This window comes from Emydura macquarii, unplaced genomic scaffold, assembly GCF_026122565.2.
Source record: "Emydura macquarii macquarii isolate MOO-44397 ecotype Brisbane River unplaced genomic scaffold, CSIRO-AGI_Emac_v2 contig_1390, whole genome shotgun sequence".
NCBI lineage: Eukaryota > Metazoa > Chordata > Testudines > Chelidae > Emydura > Emydura macquarii.
In genome coordinates, this window is record NW_027131527.1 from 3,790,097 (window position 1) to 3,813,405 (window position 23,309).

Below are 23,309 nucleotides of genomic sequence, written 5' to 3' on the forward strand. Positions count from 1 at the left end.
GGAACTAGATCTCATGTGGGCCTCCAGACATTTCTGTAATACAAATAATTAATTTAAAAAAACATAACGGGAATCCCAGTGCTTTACAGAGTGAAATATAAGACAGCGAGCAATATATCAAGATAAGCAATTGAAAACAGCGGTATAGAAAAGCCACATGGGTCGTAAGTCAAATGAATTTAGTCCAACAACAAAGAAAGAAGACATTGAGAGACTTAAGCAAAAGAGAAAAAAGTTGTTTTAAGACAAGATTTTAAATACGATGGAGATCAGGATACTAACTCTGATGTCCAATTTGAGGTGCTAATAAGCCTCAATTGACAGTGTTGATCTCAAAGCCAACAGTCTCAAAGTCAAAGGCATCAGTTTCAGACCCCGCTATGGTCCTCTGGCTTGTAGTATAAACTATAACCATATTCCTCTCCTCACAGTTGCCTCTATGTAAAGACCTGTTGGTTTAGGTGCCTGCACAGTGAAGGAATCAGAGAAAGTTAGAGGTCAAAGCTTTGCAGACAAAAAGATATTGGTCATGTCCCTTGGGAGGCTCTTTATCAGGCATGACCCTGTAAGAATGTGCAATGTGATAGTCCAGAGTGAAAAGGCACTGGGCTGTCAAGCTGGGCTTTTCCTGGACTGCCGCTGAGAAATGATAAAGAGCCATGCCTGTATTACGTAAAGGGAGATAAGAAGGTAATGCATTGTTTGTACTATATCAGCACGTAATTAGGCCCTGTGCTTATGCTAGCAGGTACTCTGATAATCAGTCACCATAAAAGACCAGAATGGAGAACTAAAAGTTAAATGTCAAAAGTGGTTAAATCCTTCCAGAGAAGACAAAATATAGGGTAATTCTGAGCTATGGATTTTGGAATAACTTGATTGCAAATACATTATCAAGTAGATTTTGAGTTAAAATGCCTGGGAAGATAGAAACTCGAGAAGGAAAAAAAATTCTCTCAGTGCAGGAAATAAACTCCTTCCTCCGGTACCCCAAATCTGACTTTGAGTACATGGATTTTTGTCTTTTTGGATGCTTTGCGTTTTTGGAAGCTTCAGGATTAAGAAACTTTACTGTAGCAAAAATTGCACAGACCTGAGTCTGCACCACTAGGTTATTATTAATTAATTATTATTATTCTGATTTGGTTGTGATTTACAATCACTTTGCATGAATATAAATAACTGCACAAACTGCAGGGCAATGGATAATCAATCTCTGTATCGGCAGTCTCCACCAATATATCAATAGTTCCTTTTCAAATAATATTTGGAAAGTGTGCTTTGGATTTACAATTTAGTGTTATCCTGGATTATAAAGGCTCCAATATCCCTGTTTGAAATGTTGGGCCTTGTCTGGTGAGTTTTAGAGTGTGTGGAAATGAGGGACTTAAAGCCCTGACTTGGACTAAACCCAAGGAGTCAAGGCAGCTATGGCAAATGTCCCCATACACCTGAGTCCTGTGGGGCAACACCCCAGCTATTCTAATCCCAAATTAAACAACTGGCATATTTTGCCATGGTTTTGAGACTGGAAAAAATGTACACTAAGGCTGAGGCCACAGGAAACTCATTTACCTCAAAAGAATTGGCTGGGTTGTATGCTATGCTGCAAGCACACAGCACAGAATGCAGACCTGCCCCTCACCGCATCTGCCACATTATCTGGTTACTTCTTCTATGCTTATTCCTGTGGCATTTGAGCACCTAGGCTGGGCTAGTCTACCTCTTATTTCTCTTTTGATTTAATTACATTCAAAACCTGATATCAAGAAATGAAATACTAAGGATAAAACTCAATTTAGCTCTTCATGCTAAAAAATGCAAGTTAATATACATTTAACACTGTTCTCAGATTTTATTTCCTAGATTTAGACTGCCCCAGATCATGCACTGATTCAGTTAAGCAAGCATATGGACAACCAGTTTGGCTAGAAGCAGTCCAGTGTATCTTTTTATTAAACCAGTTACATGAACATAACAAATGTCAAGTGTAAGTCCTCCACTGTAGCTTAATGGAACTGCAGAGAGGGTTTATAAAGGTCCTTGCCTTTCAGTACCAGTTGATGTACACAATATGAAAGGTAATTGCTAGCAAGGGATTGCTGTAAACAAAACAAAAACAAAAACAAAACAGTGGCCAACAATATACAAGGACAGACTTGGAGGGATGGGGAGTAGAAAAAGGACTATGGCAAACCCTGAGCAGTAAAGAGTTCTGAATATATTCAGAAGCATGTTTTCAGAAAAGTACAGATGAACTAGCTGGCAAGTATGCTGCTAGCAACAAGGCAGGAGAACTGTGCAGGGTGTCAGGGGAACAGACAACTCTAAACATCTGTTCAGAAACCCCTTAAACAAACCATGCAGGTATTATCACAGTTTGAAACTATGCAGTAACTACAACGAGAGTTCTGTAGCACTTTAAAAACTAACAAATTTAATTTCTGCAGGCATAAGCTTTCGTGGGCTGTAACCCATTTCATCAGATATAAGGAATAGAAATCACATAGGAGGTATATATATATATACACACACACATATCAAGGGAATTAACAACAATGGGGAAAATGGATGAAAGCAAAGTCCATTCAGTTAGAGTAGTTGAGGCCTATTCACAATCATTGATTAGGAGGTGAGAATGTGTTAAATGTGTTATCAGTGGCAATTACTTCTTGTAATGAGATAACCATTCCAAGTCCCGATTCAGACCCAGTTTGATTGTGTCGAGTTTGCAGATGATTTCAAGCTCAGCAATTTCTCTTTGAAGTCTGTTTTTGAAGTTTTTTTGTAGGAGTATGGCAACTTTCAAGTCAGTGACAGAGTGTCCTGGGAGACTGAAGTGTTCTCTAACTGGTTTATGGATGTTATTTTTTGTGTGTGTCAATTTATTCTTTTGTGTATTGAGAGTTTGGCCAATGTACATGACAGAGGGACATTGCTGGCACATGATGGCATATATTACATTAGTAGATGTGCAAGTGAATGAGCCCCTTATGGTATGGCTGATGTGGTTAGGACCAGTGATGGTGTCATTAGAGTCGATGTATGGACAGAGATACTGCAAAAGTGGGCAGAGCACTTTAACAACATCCTCAACCAACAATCATCTATTAGCAAGGAGGCAATTGATTGACTGCCCCAGATTCACAACAACATATCTCTGGCTGATTCCCCAAAAGCTGACTGAAACTGTGAGAGCAATTTACTTACTGTCAGATGGTAAAGCACCTGGAGCAGATGCTATACCAACATAAGTCTATAAAGCTGGATGCATGCACATGGCTTTGAAACTGACTGAATTTTTCCAGTCAATGTGGACGCAAGGAACTATACCCCAGGAGTACAAAGATGCATCCATCTTCACTTGTACAAGTGGAAAGGTAACAGACAATCTCGCAACAACTGTCGGGGCACCTCCTTGTCAATAGCTGGCAAAATTTTCACCAGAATTCTGCTGAATCGTCTTGTGTAGCACATTGAACAAGGGCTCTTGTCTAAGAGTCAGTGTGGCTTCAGGAATGGTCATGGGACAACAGACATGCTGTTTGCAGCTCATTAACTTCAGAAGAAATGCCTGCAAGAGAATTCCAACCAGTATATGACTTTCATTGACCTGACAAAAGCATTTGATACAGTCAGTCGGGAGGGCCTTTGGAAGATCATGGCAAAATTTGGTTGCCTGGAGAAATTCATCTAAATGATTTGGCAACTCCATGATGACATGCTCACTCGTGTAATGGATGACTGAGTCATCTGAACCATTCCCAGTTACTAGTGGAGTCAAGCAGGGTTGTGTGTTGTCCCCAACTTTCTTCAATACAATGTTTTCTGTCATGCTTACAGACACTTTTTGTGATTATGACACTGGGACTGGCATGAGATACTGGACTGATGGCAAGCTTTTCAACCTGAGGAAACTACAGGCAAAGACAAAGGTACAGGAAGTGACTGTTCATGATCTTGTGTTTGCTGATGACTGTTCCTGGAATGCCAAATCTGAGTCTGACATACAATGGAGCATGGACTACTTCTCTTCAGCTTGTGACAATTTTGGTCTCATAATCAACATAAAAAAGACAGAAGTGATGTACCAGCCTGCACTAAGGAAGCCTTATGTGGAGCCTACTATCACATTGAATGGCCATACCCTCCAGGCAGTGGACACGTCCACCTACCTCAGCAGTACACTGTCACATACAGTTCACATTAATGATGAATCCAATGCCAGAATTGACAAAACTAAGTGTGGCCTTTGGCAAACTAAGCGCAAATGTATGGGCGTGTATAGGCACTAGTCAACAAACAAAACTTTAAGTCTACAAAGCCATCGTTTTGCCAACTTTGATGTATTCATGCGAACCCTGGATGGTGTACAGATGCCATGTTATGAAGCTGAATCACTTTCACATGGGCTGTCTGGGGAAAGTGATGAGGATAAGACGGCAAGACAAGGTTCCAGATACTGAGGTTCTCATATGTGCAGGTATTCCAAGCATCCATACTCTGTTGATGAAATCACAGATGAGATGGGCAGGCTATGTCACCAGGTCAAATGACTGCCAAAGAAGATCTTTATGGTGAGCTAAAGGAAGGAAAGTGCTCTCAGGGAGGCCAGAAAAAACATTTAAAAGACTTCCTCAAGGATGAATAATAATAACAACAAAAGCAACAGCAAGAAAATACTCTCACACACACGATACCCCAAAACCACCATGATCATTGGCCACTATGGTCTTGACCTGTGCAAACAAGAAAAATGATTTCTGCCTCGAACAAAATCCTCTGAAGTACCAATTAATCTTCTCATTTCTTTGACCTTCGTATCACCCTGTCTCTTCAGTGCTCTTTGTTGCTCCTCTCCAAATGCTTGAACAATAATACAGCTCAATATAATTTTTTTTATTTCCACAAATTACTGATAACTTTCGTAAGTCATTTTACAGATCACTTTACTGCCATGCATGTGAATTAAAGTCATCAGTAACTAGTGGAAGTAAAGAGATACATCTCCCCAGCCCACTTGACAGACAATTATAGGCTTATCGTGTACCTAATGTGAGGGGAAAATGAATGATTTGTGAAAGATTATGGAGTTAACCCAAAACCTCTTTTGGGGGATCAGCCTAAACTGCCAAGCACAAAATTCAGGATATTCCCCTAAGTAATCTGTAAGGAATACATAAAGTAGAAAATAGCATGTTAAGAGTTCTAGCCCTATCCTTACCATATCTTGCTTCAAAAGTATGATACTCAGATGGTTTAAATCAGCATAGCTCCATTGTGTTCAATGGTACAAACCTTAAATGAAGCATAAACCATCTGAGGATAAGGCCCTTTAGTCCTGGATAATGTAATGCTCCTCTCACAAAAATAATTTTAACTAGACATGAAATATGACTTTCTTCATCCTCTATCTTTCTTCCCTAGTGACTGTGAAAAATAAGTTTGTCTCCCCATTCACGAGACTTCATGGACCAATTTTATTCTTTGGGTAAATCCACAGAGTCAGTGGACTTATAGCAGGAATGAATTTGGCCCAATATCTTCAACCACTCTCTATTTGGAAATGTTGTGCCTGACCTTCAGTGCAATGCTAAAAACAGATCTTGTCTGTCATCAAGAGCCAGTGAGATGTCAAATAAAACAGAAGTCACAGCTTCTGCAACGAAATTCCAGAACTGCCCATCAAAGGCTTGCCAGCAATAGCAGCATCCTCTAACTCACTGGAGTCAATGTTTTTGTACTTTGATAAAAGAAGAAGAGGAAAGTATATCAAGTTCTGTATGAGGGCTGTGACATTTGTGATATAGCATGTCAGGAAGATTTAGGGCCCAATCCTGAACCCTATAAAGCCAATGGGAGTGTTCCACTTGTATCTTGTTCTAAACTCACAGATCAATTCCACTGAAGCCAATTGTTTTGCAACCACTTAAATCAGGGATTAATTTGGCCCAAGTCTCAACTGATATACAATTTACCTGACCAAAATGTTACTCATAAAAGTAACTATTTAAAATGACATTTGGCTAAGTGTTTAAACATCAATTTCACTCTATGTCATTATGCAGATGTTGTGAGTGAGTAGTAAATGGGAAGAGAAGGCTGTTTTTCTTCACTTTTTCTATTTGTGTGTTTAAAATGAAATAGTGGATGAACTTGGTGTTTATTTTTTTAAAAAAGGATTTTTTCTGGTAGCTAGAACTAAGCAGACTTTAAACTTCCTCCATATGCTTCTATTATTGCCACATATTCCTGACTTGCAGTACTCCTCACTGTTTCAGACCTGGGTTCCTGCATGTTTATCAATGTACCTCAATCCTAATCTAAGCCTCCGCTAAATATTCCAGTCTTAACAGAAATGTTATGCTTTGATTGTGCCAAATATTGATGGTTTTATGAACATTAGGTTGTGGGGTAAGAATTATCAAGGTCATTTCCACTTACAAGCTAAGCTAGGATCTAAAATCAAGTCTCCATCAGTAAACAACTGGCTTGCTAACACGACCCCATCCCTGAATGCTTATTCCACTTCAAATGTTAATATTGTTTGCCGAAGCTTGATATCATTGCTCCCTAGGTGTGTCAGTACTTAATAGAATTCAGAAATTTCAAAGCTTGTGCAAATGGAAGAAGGCTGGCAGAACGTTAGAGCGAAAGCTCTAATTCAATCTTAACTATGGTGGACTCCTATGACAAATTTGGCAACATGTGCTTTAGCCCAAGGGCAAAGTACCTGTTCTTGTGGAGGAGATGATTTAATCTTGTGGCAAGGCACCTCCTTTGCCTGGCTGAGCTCAGGGCTTCCCCATCTGGTGGTGAGAGACTGGAGTAAACCAGTCCCCCTCTGGAGAGTTTTTATTCCTTACTTGGGTTTTATTTTTCAGTATTTTACAAGGTAGGCCTACCTCTAAGGAGTGCTCTTTCTGCCAAACCAAAGAAACAAATTCATAATACAAAAAGGGAATACCTTTCCCTGTTGCCTCTGTGGGGTGTTGCTTTGTTATGGTGGCTTCTGAGGGCCAGTCCTTCCCTAGTTGACCTGAGATAACATCTTTTCAGCTTATAGGGAAAAGGGCCTTTACCATTCTAGGGCTGATATACCTGCCTTCCACCATTTACGTCAACCTCTCCTAGCATTGGCCAAAGCAGTCATCTATAAAACCAGGAAGAGGATGTTGACTGAGGGACTGCTCTGCGACTGTGGGGTCTATTTCTGTTCCTCTGTTCATTCATGTATCTGGACAGAGTTCCTCTGGGCCACATCCGCTGGCTCCTTAGACACTTTTGAGGAGCAGTGGGTGCTATCCAGGGTTCTCTGCTTGGTTTCCCCTTCAGTTTCCCTACCTTTGACCTTCACACCTGTTCCTGGGTTTTTTTCCCATTTGTTGTCCCCCAGAATTAGTTGAATCTCGGGCTCGGCAGCAACTCCCCTTAGGCTGGGAAAAGGGCCTTCGGCGGCACAACCCAATATGACCACTTTCTTATAGCTGTCTGCTTTGACTTTGTCACAGTCTGTAATTAAACTGGCCCTAAAAGGGTGAAGATAGGAGTTTGAAGGCATGGGGGAAGGAGGAGAGGATAATTTTCAAATAAATCAGATATTACAGAAGGGCTAAATGGAAGTTAAGGCAATTTTAAGTGCCATTAACACACAGCTCTCCATAAACAGAGGGGCACTGGCACTCTCTCTTTTTTTTAATTTCACACCATTAAATTGAGAAGTGTCATGGCATAAACCATTTCGAATACAAAGCCATGCAAGGTACCAGAAGAATTCTCACAAAAAAGTTAAACTGTCAAGAGAGACTTATATTCATTTGAGAGTTATTTATTACTTGTATTATAGTAGTGTCTAAAAGTCTAATATGAGATTGGGACATCGTTGTGATAGGCATTATATGCATACTGTGAAAGACTACCCCTGTTCTGAAGTCCAAACAGACAAGAAAACAAACAGATGGGGAAAGAGACATAGAGATGAAGCAACCTGCTCAAAATCCGAGCAGGGATCAGCACCCAGGCCTCCAGAATCCCAGCCAAGCACCTTATCCACTAGCCCATCATTTGGCAGGATAGATGAACTGTTATCTATCTAAAACTATCCCACTGGAGCAGGCCAAATATTTTACTTATTCTTGACTGAAACAAAAGAAAGTAACAATACAGAGTAGTGTACAATGTGGCCAAAAATAAGAGAGAAGGATGTATATTTTAAATCAAAGGGCTGTATGACTCATATAGACATATCAGAGCAAGCTGGAGAGGTTTTTATGAACCACTTAAATCACAAGATAAAATTCAGTTACTGCACAATATATATTTAATTGGGGGGTGGGGGAGGGCGTGGAAGGGGCTATTTCTTGGGTGCCAACCAAAAATGTGAAACAAAAGCCAAAACAAAAATATACCAAAGACACCAAAAGTCAACACTATCCTCTGTATCATCCATTTATTCTAATGGTTTGCTGTCTTTCTAAATGAATGTGCTTTCATTTGATCTCCTATTTCCTAACTTTCATCTACAATAATAAATCTGGGGGCTTTGGAGGTTTAATATTTCAGTTTAAAAATAAATACATTAGAAAAGGTTTAGACCTCTAACTTTCACATTTTTAAGGTGGTCACCCTTACCCCTTAAAGCCACAATCAGTCAGAAAGATACACGTAAGTAACAAAAGCATAGAAATATACTAACTTTTACTGATTTTCACTTTAGCAACTAAGTATGTCAAGATAAGGGTACAGTAACAATTTCACAAGAGAACACATATCCTGCTCTTGTGCTTTTTGTCTAAAATGGCCCAGATGCACTCCTACAAATTCAGGAGTTTCTATTCCAATCCATGATTAACATAACGTTGTTGGGTTTTTTTGGTTAAAAAGTGTGGTTTACATGGAAAAAAATTATGCTGAAGAGGACTGTATCATTCTGTAGCTCGTTGAAAGATAAGGCAACCTTGGTCAGACCCATGGTCCATCTACTCCAGTATCCTGTTTCTGATAACAGCCAAAACCAGACGCTTCAGCAGGGTAAGGAAAGTTTCTTCCTACCCCCTAATTTATAAGTTGGTTTATATCCTAAGCATGAAGGTTTATAGCCCACTAATCTAAATTTTCTCATGAGACTAGGTTTAGACCTAAGGCTAAAATCTCCAAATTTGGGAGTCTAAACATGGATGTAGGTGTTTAAGTTTGAGAATGCCTATCTTGGGGCCCCAATCTAACGTCCTGCTGAGGACAATGAGAGCTGGATCAGGCCCTATTTTGACAAAAGTAATTTATTTCTTGACATTCCTCTTGCCTAAATTTCCTCAGATTAAAGTTAATTGGACTGTCTGTTTAATAAGAGACACACAACATATAGGGTTTTTTTTTTAATTAAATGATATTTAAAATGGTTTCTCTGCTTCAGTTTCCTCATATGCCCAAACATTTAAGGGTTTTATGAAGCAGACAAATACAGAAAAGTTACTAAAAACTCAGATTAAATATTTGAGTCAAACGTTCAAGTCAATGGAGAGAGAAGACACCTACATATCTCATAAAATAGCATGAGACTCAGATACGGCCTTGGTTTCCCTCACTATCATCTCCGACTTGTATGTGTCTATTCCATATATAAAAATGTAATACTGTACAAGGGAGTGTCCTGCCCCTTTCCAGGGCAAGCCTTTAGGACACACTAACCCTAGGGAATTGTGAGTGGAGGGGATGAAAGCTCACATTGCAGTTGCCTGCATTGCACCTGTTCAGGGGATAAATAAAGCATTTCAGTTCTAGTTTTGGTTTCATTCACTGCCAGCCCCTTGATATGTAGAGGAAATATATCCCATCTCCTCAGTTTGTCAATCAAATTAGAAATATGAATCTAGTACTGTGGGAATGATGATCTCTTTTTGCTCTGCCTTATGAACGCTCTCATGCAGAAACAACTACTGCTTACCCAAAACTTTACAAACGTTATAACAGACTAACAAAGCCTAACATAATGCTCTTCCATATTATTTGAACAACATGCATTGAACAAGGAAGTGTATTTATTGATTTCCAACTCCTTCCCATTTCTGCTATGAAAAAAGGGGTGAGAACCAGATCAAAAAAAGTAAGAACAATATCAAATGTAAAGGCTCTCATAAGTGTGCTTAACTTTTGTTTCCTTTTTGTTTTTTCATTTTACTGTGCCTCTGTGCTTCCCATACCATGAAACATTTCTTTGTGCAAACTACATAGAGGAAAATATGTTTGATATACTAGATTTATGCACGATCATCTAGAGCACAATCCAATGTTCATTTAAGTCAGTGGGAGTCTCTTCACTGACTTCATTGGGAGTTGGATCAGGACTGTATTGATTCACATGTGAATATGAAAATGATCATTTTCATTTATTTGTAATAAAATTTATATATACACATACACACCCACACCTAACCATTAACCCATTGTGTGTCTAGTGGTTGCACCTCCCTCCCCAATCTTCCTCGTCCTCTCCTTCTCTCTCAAAACTCTTCACCTTTATCCTGAAATCAACTGTAGTGCACAGCCCCAGCACAGTGAGTGAGATGGCCCACTCGGTTCTGCCCAAAATGAGAAGGAGCTGTGAAAAAGAGGTACCTGACCAGACAAACCAGATGATATCCCTGACCAGGAAGATGAGCTGGGGTCTAGAACAACAACTGTCATGGCTGACCTGCCAGCCCAAAGCATCTGTCCTTATGTGGTAAGACTCCCTGTATCCTGAGAACATCAATAAAAGCTCTATTTCCCTCTTCTTTACTATCCTCTTTTTTCTCTTCCTTCTTTATCTGTTTTATAGAAAGCAAGAAAGTGACCATCATTCCCAACACGGAATTGAACTACAGAACTAACTCCTTTCTTACCCACCAAGAAGAGAGACTGAAGAGAGATTTTAATCAATAGTCGTGTTAAAAAAAAGATTTTGATGGGTTTTGATTGTTTGTTTTGGATAATCAATTAAAGTTTCAATGCCCTTTATCTTGTTTTGATTCTTTCCTTGTGTGTTTCAATCAATAATTCCCTAGCTTTTGGCGTTAATTTTATAGTGTGTTTGCCTCAGTACTAAGCAGGGTGAGGTCTCTGTATACCAAACCTGAATCTTGTTTAACACTGTTTGATGCTGGACAGTGACTGGGTTATGTTAACACCTTTAAGTTTTTGGACTCATATTCCATCTAAGTTAACAGAACTGAAGTCATGGGGCTGTAGAATGGGTTGGGGTGAGGAGAAGGATATGGGGCTGGATTCTACAGGAGGCCTGAATTGGGGGGAATTAAGTGCTTCTTTGTTTGAGGCATCAACACGTGGTCTCTTCCCAGCTGGGAAGCCTGGTGTCTCTCTGTGGAGGTTTAAACTCATAAAGGGCTCCCTACAAAACTGCTACCCTGGCATGCTGGGAAATCTAGGCAAAAGCAGGGTGAGGCGCCTGTGATGCAGCAATGCTGCAGTGCAGGGATACTGTGCAGCCCACACAGCTGGATTCTCCTACCCCAGTTTCCCTGCTCAACCACATTCTTCCTCCACTCCTAGATCATCCAAGACCCCTATTGACTCCTTCCTCCACCACACAACTTCACTCCACCTCTCCAGCACTCCCAGTACACCAAATAGCAACACTACTTGGGGAAGTGAAGAGAATGAACAGCCATGTGGCGGGGGGAGGGGATTGAGTGGAGCTTGTTCTAGGAGAAGTCCTGAAGTTTGGAGAGGTTATTCCCTCTGCTTCTCCAATCCGCAAACCATTCTCAGCTTGAGCCTTATTCCTCTTCCACCCCCTTCATACATAGCCTTTAAACTTCATGGGCCCCCACTCCTGCTCCTCCTACAGTCCCAAGGACATACTTCCCCCAGATCTCTACTGAAAGCCACATTCTTGCCATTCTGCCTCCCACATATCAATTTATAAAAGTTGAACATTGGAAGGAAGTTGAGGGGCATGGTGGGGAATAGGGATGTGTGGATCAAGGCTAGAAGAGGCAGGCAGAGAGTGCAGCATGGATAAAACATGTTTCTATTGGTGGAAGCCTGAGTGGTGTAGGAAAGGGAGGGGTGCAGCTCTGCATGGAGCCAAAAGGAGGATATTGGGTATGGGGGTGAGGAAGGAGGTCAGCAGAAGGGAACTGCATGCAGGGTTCAGGAAAGAGGCCAATAAGTGACACCAGTGCTCTGCTAAAAAAAATTAAAAAATTAAAATAAAAAGCATATACACAGTAACATTGATATCAACACATAGTTATTTTAAAAATGAGAAACTTCCACCCAGAAAAACAAGACACAGAAACATAAGCAGTTGCTTTTGAGGTAAGGGTGCTAGACTGAATATTTCACCAGACACAAACTAAACATCAGGAAATAAGCACATGACTCATTCAAATGCCCTCCTCACTCCATTCATCAGTTCCCCTTCTCAACCTCAACTACTTCCTTCCCACCATCTACATATCTTCACTCTATCCTGGAGTTACCAACACACAGTTTTAACTATGGCCATAAATACAATACACTGACAAGGCATACATTTTAATTCTGTAAGTGGTACATAAAAAATTACGTTAACTTTAGAACAATCAATCACCATTCACATGGTTTCTTTAATGTTTAGGAAAGCATATCTTCCTGATGCCACTATTTACAGTATGATATAAAGTTCTCACTTTCTAAAGCATACCAATACAAAAAAATAAGGGAATATATACAGTAAAATTTATGGAAGCCACACCAGATCTACACTGTCATCAGAATACACAAAGGATAAACATGATCAGAGAGTCTCCCTCCATTTCCCCTGTGAACAACACATTTAGTTAGGTAAGAGATTTTGTCCCAAATAATTCTTGACACTATAAGTGGCATGGAGAAATTTGATTAATACTTCCATAGAGGGACACCACATTCAAACGCTAACAAAACAATCACCTCACAAAAAGGCTTTTGTAACAAAGGCAACTGACAAGGGAGCAGAAAGATGTTTGTCTCTTGCAACTTTTAACAAAGGTTCAGAAGAAGCATGTTAACTTGGTTTCTTAGTCCAGCCAAGTTCATCCAACTCTGATTAAAGATCGTCCCTTGGCTTAGCTGTCTTTTTTTTTTTTTAAATCACCCCCTTCAGAACCACCTGCTCGTCATCATTCTGGAACCAGCTGTGACTAGGCTAGAAGGGAATGCTGACATTCTCAGTTAAAGGACAACTCCAACTGACCCCCCAGGATGAAGGGAAGGCAGCCCAAATGAACCCTAATACCAAAGCATTCTAGATTTGGCACGATGTGCAAGAATCTGGGGTTACAAGATGTATTTTGGGAGTTCTGGATGCCCTATCCCAAACAAGCATTCCAGAGGTGTGAAGTAAATGGAGAATTAGCTCCAGTTCAAAATAGCTTCCTACACTACAGGATGCTTTAAATATAGAATGTCAGTCCCCATAAAGGCTTTAGAGGGGTGTACTTGTGGCCTGGGCCAGGTACAGGTTATATCACGCCTTACAGTTATTTGTCTCCATGCTGCACGAAGAGTAATTCTGACCAACACTGGCTGTACATCAATGAGCTATAGGTAGTTCATAATTAAGTTACAGCCTTGAGATGCTAATCTTTTAAGTGAAAAAGGTTTTGATCAGTATTAACAGCAAGGATGGCCAACCAACAGTAGCAGCGAGAGAGCCAAAATAGCCCAGCAACTGGCATTTGGACTCAGAGCAAGGCAGACAGGATGACGCAGTCCCAGTATCATGAAAGGCAGAATTCTTCCTAATCCATCAGCTGCCATTGCTACAAATCAATGTGTTTGGAATGATTTTGAACAAAGAACAAAACCTATTTATTCACAGTATTCAAGTACAGGCATCCTCTGATATAGATGCCACCAACCCTGGCTATGTGTGTGGGAGGTGCAGAAAGTAACTCCGTCCTTGACAAGGGATTTGCACAATTATGACAGCAGCACATTTGGCCTGTCAGGTTTTCCTGATGGGAGAAGGGCAAGATTTCATTGCTGCCATGGAAAAAATGACTACCTGCTACCCCGTCAGTGAAAAATAACAGGAGTCATTTTATATTAAACAATTCAAGACGCCATTTAGAGCTATTAGTTAATAGGTTGGTGGGTACTTATTTCCATGGTACTCAACCCTAGAGATAAGGATGGAGATTTTTACAGTTGCTTGCATGGAAGGAATGGGAGGGAGGGAAAAAAGGGGGATTTATTTTTTTTTAAGACATAAAAATGAACACACAGGAAGTGCCAACTATTTATGTTGCTTGGGGGGAAGCCTCCCAACAGAACATAGAAGTGGTTTTTTCTTTTCCGATAAGACCCAGAATCTACCGCAAGACTAAAAAGATCTTTTCTGGGGTCTTAAAACTGAATAACTTTTGAATGCAGTTCCCAAAGAATAGCAGTCTCTAGCAATGGACTGAGGGGGCAATGCTTAGAGGGTATATGACCTTGCTATTGTTTTACAAGAAGTTCTCATTTGATTTGGACTCTTAAGTTATGACAGTAACAATGGATAAAACATTTTTGTTTCAACATCTGCTTGAATATATCACTGTGTTTGTGTTGATTTGAGCTTTACAGCATTCAGTGTACTGAAATACAAACAATGTGATTGAACAGCATACCATAAACAGTCTAAAATTATCATCTGTGTACAGGCATTAATTCAGTTTCTTACTAAAACACTTATTGAAGATTACCAAGGTTTTCCATATTAAGCTCTAATTGAAGAATTTAAAAGATTGTATAAGATCAAATTTTTTATTTCTAGGGTAACCTTTTTAATATGCAGACTTTAATTATAATCCAAGTAAGAAGAAATTTTCCTTTCATGCACTGTCCTCCCCTTATGTACAAACCATCCATTTTCAGTTAGTATTATTCCTCCTAATTCATATTCATATAAAAAGGTGGCATCTCATTTTGTCACAAATTAAGCTTTTTAATGCCTCAAGGCTCGCAGAAGGCTATTTTCAGCATGTTAGGCAAGTTTCCCCCCGCCCCCAATTTTCTCATAATCTTTTAATGGGCATCAAAGGCTGCAGCGGAACACCAAACCTTGTGGACATTACTAGACTCGTATAGGGAAATGCCTAAAATGAATAAGATTATATTTGTGGTGAGTAGCTGAACAACATCTCTGTACAAAATTCCATTTGAGCAGGGTTTATTCCTTTTTGTTTCATCTGCGTTTCCTACATTGAGGTCATAATTACAGCTAGCTGGAAATTTTTCAACAAACAGTTTGTCTTCCCCAAAATGCCTATTTGAGGCTGAAACTGTTGGTAAAACAGGGTCCATTTCAATTACTCTTCAGACAAAAAATTTTTTGGAAAAAAGTTTTGTAATTGTCAAAATGACAGTTTTGAGCCAGAAAGTTTCAGTTTTTTGAGTCAAAATGACTTTTGATTAGAAATGTTAGTAAGTTTATACTAAAAAAGGTTAAAAAAGGTACAATGTTTTGAAAACAGCAAAACAAAACATTTTAATTGACACAAACTGAAATATTTTTTGTTTTGCCAATTTGTGAAATTTTTTTGCAATTTTTTACTTTGTCTGATATAGGAATGGAAGTTTTTTTGAAAAAAAGACTCACAGGATAGGAAAACCATTTCCTGCCTGATACTAGTCATAATGCTGTATTTGTGATTTTAATGTTTTTCTTATGGCATCAGATGATGTCACACACAGATTGATGATCCCAACCGAAGACAAGGACAAGTATCAAGGAAGAAACATTCATTCAAGACACAAAAAATAGCTGCAACATGCAGCTGAAACACACAGAAAAGACTGCTGGCACATAACCAGTATGATTATGCCAACCTGGGCTATGCTATAGACTTTTTTTATATACAGCCATGCAGCCACCATTTAGTCCAGGACCTCAGATATTATAACAGGTACTGGAAAGAGCGCCATTTGCTTTGACCTATATTTTAACAGTGCTAAATATGTCCCCTGAAACTAAAAACGTGCCCAGACCTGAGAAAGTGGGTGTTTAATTAAAAAAAAAAACATCTATTAAACACACAAAGAATGGATGCAGGATACATATTGTATACACATAGTTGTTGCTACATCTTTTACATACTGCTAACTTATGGCAACTGGCATAGAAGTGAACTGTAATGAACATGTACCTTGTACTTCAGCTCAAAACAGACAGGCAACTTGATCTAAAGGAGACTCCATTTAGCCAACTGTTGTAGTTGGTTCCATATCCAGTCAGCAGAGGGCAACGTCACTCACATGCAAAGCACACACAAAACCAGCATATTATACAATGCTGCTGGAAGGACTGAAATTCAAAGCACATAATGGATTCCAGAAATCTGTAGTCTAAGACCACGTAATATACATGTGTCCTTTTTTAGAAGGCTTCCCTCAAGAGAAGAAAACAGAACATTTCCTTTGTATACCATGGTATTGCAGCCTGGGGTGGGAAAAATCAGCTATTCAAAATGCTAGGTTCACTGTGCAGTTGAAAAAATCACCTACAATTAAAAAGACACAGGAGGGAGAAATGTAGGGAAACTATTTATCTAAGAGGACCCTACAGCATTGTATGAATAATTACTGGAGAAAGCTAAGGTGGAAAAGATGCTAGTTTGTGAGCCCTTGTGTACTGAGACACGCTAGATCGGGGTTCTCAAACTGGCGGTAGTGACCTCTCAGGGAGCTGAAAGGTTATTATGGGGGGGTGTCAGAAGCTGTCAGCCCCCACACAAGCCAGTAAGGGTAACATGGCATGGTGGAGTTCATCACTTTGGGGAGGGTGGGGGGCTCATCACAGCCTGAAAAACTTTTTTTTGCTGGGACCTCTTTGAAAATATGAGAACCCCTGCCCTACCTTTGTTTCCAGCTGTCCAAAATAATGATACATACACACAGTGTAAATACATGATTATGTGGCATAAAGGTGTTAGTGACATGACTTTGGGATGGCTTTGTTACTCACAAAGTCACCTGTGGCAGGTCATCCCGAAGGAGTTCTGATAAACCCTATATACACCACATTACATGCCAGCCATAGCATGAATCAGGAACACATACAGTTGTTATGTAAATAAATAGTTATACTTTGGAGTGTTTGATTGTTTGATATCTCTTATTCCTCCACCAGTAAAGCTGTTAACTGAAAGTTCAACTGTGGAGGGCTAGGAGAGAGAGAAATAAATTTAAAAGAAATGTAATACCCTATGGAAAAGAACCTACAATAACCTTTTTTAGCCAGGAAAATATCATGATATTAAAGTCCAATATCTTGGGCTTCCCAGAGCCTAATGCAAGGGCTCTTTGTCTCTTACGGGGAAAAAAGAGAAATCTCTGCTGACAAGTGATGTAAAGGTCCCATTTCCAACATGGGTAGATAGCAACATATCAGACCTTTAGCCTGTCTGTGGTCTAGAACTAGCTGTTCTCTCTCCTGGGCTCTGGGTTTAGGTATTGAAGAGGATTGTACATTTGGGGGAGAAGTGACGAGTCTTTTCTCTTAAAGTTTGATTTTTAAACATGACAGCATTTTAGAAGATTAGAAATAATCTTGGAAGAAATGGATCAGTGGGCAGAGACATAGAGAAGTGGTTAGAGATGGTCAAAAGTGCATGACAAATGTACTCTATCCATTTGTCATACTAATATCAGCTCCACATAGGGGATGCATACATGGCACATCTACAGATGATGTTGTGCAGCTTCATATAGAAATATATAAAATATTAAATGCATTTGGTAATTAGTTAGAGTAACCCAAGGGTATGAAATTTTATGCAGTTACTACTCAAACACACTTCTGCAAACCTGCTTAACTGACTACCCAGGTTAAACAACAGGAAAATCTGGTACACCTGCCAATAAAAAATATATCTATTCAGTGAGTGGTAGCTATAAGGAGCTGTGGGGGAGATGGGAAGAGCCTAGAATACAACGCTTAATGCTCTTAAATTTCATAAATATTATTTATTACTATTTAAGCAGTTTCTTTGGTCTAACTATAGTAAGTAAAAGGGGGAGAAGAGGAAATTTTTGATTGCTTCACCTTTGAAGAGGGAGAAAAGAAGAACAGACTGATAGGCCCTGGTGTGTCATGGAAACAGTACAGGAATTGCTGGAATGGGATTAACATATTCCATACCAAAAAAGGCCACGGTACCTTCATCCTTTCAAACATTGTATCTCCGCACTAGACAAGGCAGAGATAGAGGGTGAAGTCAGTGTTCTAAACAGAAAGTCAGATATCTGATGTCCATAAGATGCTTTGTTTTTATGCTAAGGCACCAGGGCAAATTCATCATTTATGCTATCATTCCCCCTTTCATGCTTCCAGTGAGTTCTGTACTCCTCTACAGAATTTTAGTGTTATCAATTTACTCTGGTACATTTTGTCCTTTTGAACGCAGTTCACATGTAATAGCACTCAGCTGTCGAGAGGATAAAATGAGAAATCACTCTGATGGTGGGGAAGAGATGATGTTTTAAAAGACGACCCAAAGCTTCACTGTCTTAAGTAGTGAAGAAAACTAAGGAGGGCTCCCATCATGCATCACTACTAAGTACACCATGAAAGGTGTGGAGTCTCTATGTACAGCAAGTTAAACTAGAGTGTTGGGGGAATTCTCTGACATCATTATAGTCCCTCAAACAGGAAATGCGCTCACATCTCCTCATGAAGGATGCTGTGTACCTCTGTGTGTTTGGCAGTAGCAAGTAGAAGAGGTAGAGAGGGAAGAATGCTGGTAAAAGAAGTCAGCCTAGCAAATATGATTAAAAAAGACCACTTTCCTATTCTTCCAATGCTATATAAAATGGTTCATTTAAGCAACACCAGACTGTTTTGCTTATTATCAGCATAAGTATACAAATTGATGAAGAGGTTCCATTTCTTCAGTTTCCTTCCTCACACTCTTCACCCATAATGCTCCTAATCTTGTTATACCTTCCATCGTCTTCAGTTAAAAACCCCAAACCCACATATGTCCTTTGCCATTTCTCCCAGCCCCAGAGTTTTAGCTTATGAGTTGGCACTGAAGGCAACACTTTACACAAAAAATATATATTTAAATTTTTTAAAGTGTCCAGCCAATGGTTGATGAATTAGAAATACCATACTGCAGATTGCTCAATCACATATGATTGCACTATTCATACATCACTAGGGCCATCTTAACGTGTCATTGAAACTATGGTTTCAGTAAGCCAATTCACATAGCTGTTTCTCTCTGGACTGTTGCTCGGCATCTTAGATTCTCTTCATGTTCCAGTGAAATGTATCTATCTTAGATTTTCATATAGCATTCATCAACCATGGTATCTAACCACTGGAATGATGATAGTCTATTAGGTAACATGGCAGACCAGCAGCAAAAGCATTAATTTACAAAGGCTGCCTTCTTACACAAAGCAGAATAGAGGATTAGGTGTGTCAAAGCAATTATTGTTTCACAGCATCCTCCTCACCATCAGACAGTCAATGGAGAGTATGGGCAGGCTTTAGAAGAAAGTGGATTACATCGGCATTAGGATTTTTGCTCCCCTCATCAACTTAGAAAAGGCCAGAGTTGCTCACACGATCAGGCATTTGGCGACAGCTTTCAGTGGAGCGGAGCACCTGCAATTCCCATTCACTTCAACAGGAGTGACAAGTATTCAGATCCAATGAAATCTAGAACAGAACAAAATGCTTCCCTAGACATTTGCCTATCCAACTGCATGGCAAATTTAGTCCTACAGGGAGTGAGAAGCTCTGAGGTGGGGCTGAAAAAGAATGTGAAACTACTAAGGCTTCACTTTTATTTGCTAATGAATTCTCCATTCCATAGTTCAAGGAATATGAAGCTGCAGGGTGACCTTAAATCTTACATGCTTACTTCCCCCCCCCCCCCCACCCCAATGCCGACACCCACAGGCATTTATTTTTAGATGAAGAACAGGGTATTAGGCACAATGCTCTATTTCATGGGAACACAAAGATATGTCTTCACCTGTCATTCAGTTGATTGACTGGGACTCCTGTGTCTCAAGCTGTTTAAGATTTGGCAGGGATTTGATCACCTGGACCTCCCGGAAGGGAACAAATGATAGTGCCTCAGAGAGCATTAAAAAATAAATCAGCCAGCAGAGAGCACATCAGACCATTTATTTTTGGCAAGGAACAATTCTGCTTCATTGCCCACTGTTTACAAAGTAATAGCTAGTCTTATGAAGGGAAATCATAAAAAAAAAGCTCTTGTATAATTTTCATTAGTGAGATCTCAAAGCACTTTAACAAAGGCAGTATCATTATCCCCATTTTACAGAAGGGAGATGGAAGCACAAAGAAGCGAAGTGACTTGGCCTCGGTCACCTAACAGCAAAGCTGGGAGTAGAACTCAGGACTCCTGAGTATCAATCTAAGGCTTTATCTATTCACGTACACTGCCTTGGGAAGAGTTGGAGGGTCCGATCCCATCACATGCTACTGTGGCTCAAAATTCTGTTATCCAATAAAATTCTGTTATCCAATAAACATCCAGTAATCTTCATTGACAGCATTTGGAAATTCATGCACTTCCCCGAGAACAGAATTTGGCTCATAATCAGTATTATTCCTGTGATAACTTTTTGTGTGTCTGCAATATGCCTGAGTTCACAGCTTGCCTCGCTTATGACTGCAAATTGCTGACAATGGGGTCTCATCCGTTTTGGGATATTTATATAGAAAACAGAGTTTATTAAGATATTATCACCAAAAGCTATAGGTTACACAATGTTCCAATTAAAACATAATGCAGCTTCCAAACATTATGCACCCTTTGGGAGGCGGGGGGGAAGGTGGTGTACATTTTCATGCTGTTACTTTAGATTAGATACAAAACTCAATTTCAGAGTAATATTCAGAACTAAGAACAATGTTCCACTGGGCAAGATTTCAAACAGCCTCTCATCATATTTGACATTATCACTGCAAGTGAAAGTTAGCCTCATGAAGGGCTCAAAGCTGCTGAGTCCCTTCAACTGCCAGAGAACTCCGAGAGAGCTCAGGCACTTTTTCGGACCTTGATCCTGCAAAGATTTATACACATTCCTCAGTTATATGCACTGAGCAGACCCACTGAAATCAGTGGAACTCTCACAGTCAGTAGCCTTTGCAGGATCAGGCCTTAGATTGTAAATTTTCAGGGCAACAACTGTCTTGTCATTTCTGTGTGTACACTGTATAATGTCAGCACAATGGAGCCTTTAATCCTTGATTGGTTGCCTCCAGGCATTACTGTATTACAAATAATGAGGACCTCACAATAAAGGGCACTAAAATGTCACAAGTATGTCTACATGATATTAGCAAATCTATCATAAGCACTCTATATCCTTACCTTCTGCAGGATAAGGGGAGACCAGTATCATCTACAGTTCTAAAATTAGCTTAAACTTGGGAAAGTACATTTTAATTTTTATAATGCTGACAACAGAGAAGCCTTCTTTAACAACAGTATGGAACAATGACACCTTTGCACATAGGATAGGGGTTCCTCCTCTCAGACAAGGGACAGCAAATAGGATATAGCTCTATAGCATAAATTTTAAAATGGATAGTTTCCCAGGATTTCAAAAGCTTGCTGAAGTCTTTGACTCATGACTGGTGCAAAGATAACCAGTTTTATTTGCAAAAGTCAATATAATAAATCTTGTATTAAAAATTTCAAATGCTGGAAGATCATATAAAGTTTAGCTTTCCAAATAAGTGTTGATAATATGCAGCACCCCAAAAGCTTTTATTTGCCATCTACTAGTTTATCTGAGTAGATCAGTTTGTTATTCCTTTTAACACTTTGTTAAATAAGTAACCTCTCTTGTTCCCATCCAAAAACTGGAACTCCTTCTGTGGCTAATTTTGTGAAGAAATCAGAATACATTTCTGTGTCTAAATATTCTCAAACATAACAGACTGTCTTCAAAAAAATCAAATAGGGAGCAAAGTTTCCAGCTGCCTAATCAGAACTGCTAAGTAACTACTTAGTTTCTGATTGGAGAAAAAAATCTTTACCCATGTACAAATTCAAAAGCAATCAGTACTGAGAGGTTTTGTAACACCTCTCGCCTTTTAGGAAACTAGCAAAATAGGTCAGGTGATAAGTAGAGCATGCCCCTGGATTGCCTTTAAAAAATTACTCTTAGAGGAAATAAAGAGGTAGAAGTGCAACCAATGGACTAATTTATACTCAATAACTGCACTGAGTAATGAATTATTACATCACTCACTGCTTTTCATCAGCAAATAGAAGGCCCCCGTATAATTTAAAACAATATTTTCCTCACTGTTGAGCCATCTGTTTCACTCTGTGTAATCTTAAGACCATTACAAACCTCAGCAAATTTACTTTAAATCTACAATTTAAAAAAAAAAAAAAAGCAACAAAAGCCCCAAATCTACCACCATGCTCTTCTCAAAAACAGGAGTTACTGAAATCATCTTTGGCATTAGTCTTATTAGTCTAATGTGGCTAAACTATTCTGTATGAAGTAAGAAAAAAAAAAAGTCACAGGTCCTAAAGCTTAATGGACCACAGACGAACAGCCTGGGGGGGGTGAGGGTGGGTGAATGTCAAAAACAAAAAAGCCACACAAAACCTAAACTATACACATTTATAGGCAGCTACGTGCTCATTTTCTGGAAACTTCATTTGATTTATTATCATCACTTCCTTTTCCTCCCCCCATCACCAAACCTCATTACAAACAAAGCAGATAAGGCCCCTGGGCTGCTGCAAATGGGCAACATTATGGAAAATAAAATTGCTTTATAGCATTACAGAAACATTAATTTAAAAGGAGGGGTTTGCTCTTATTGAGTAAAGATGCGGCTTCATCTTTCTTACACAGTCCATTTAGTATGTTGCTTCTTGGCATCATCAGCTATGCCAAATCATACCTTGAGTCAGCAAGTTTAAATGTGCTAAAAGAAAACATTCTATTCTGTTTAGCTCCTCTATAATGCTGTTTTTTCAGTCCCTCCTGCCTCTTGTATTTAAGCAAACTATCAAGCTCTTAATTGTGTCTAGGTTAGAGTGTGAAGTTAGCAACTCCTTTGCTGCTACTTTCCAACCTAAGCAAATGCAAGAAGGCTTTTTGTTCACTAGCACTTACTCTGGAGATGGTCAAGGGCATGTTGAAGTCCTTTCCCCCTTGCAGTCGGAAACCCCATGGTCCAGGTCCATTGAGAGTCACATTGTAAGACATTTTGTAACTCTTTTAGACAGGTCACCAAAAAGGCTCTATAAAAAAGGGGTGGGGGAAAGGGGGAAATAAAAGAAAATGTT

At 39.5% G+C, this 23,309-nt stretch overlaps 1 protein-coding gene across 18 annotated transcripts in view; it reads right to left on the reverse strand.

Annotated features, from left to right (window-relative positions):
* LDB3 (LIM domain binding 3) overlaps positions 1 to 23,309 on the reverse strand; it is a 205,874-nt gene that overhangs the window by 157,947 nt on the left and 24,618 nt on the right. For all 18 annotated transcript variants that reach the window (XM_067552501.1, XM_067552504.1, XM_067552499.1 and 15 more), the window contains one exon: positions 23,137 to 23,264. In XM_067552501.1, the coding sequence (XP_067408602.1) occupies positions 23,137 to 23,229 (93 nt within the window). In that variant the 5' untranslated portion in view covers positions 23,230 to 23,264. The remainder of the gene's footprint in view (positions 1 to 23,136; positions 23,265 to 23,309) is intronic.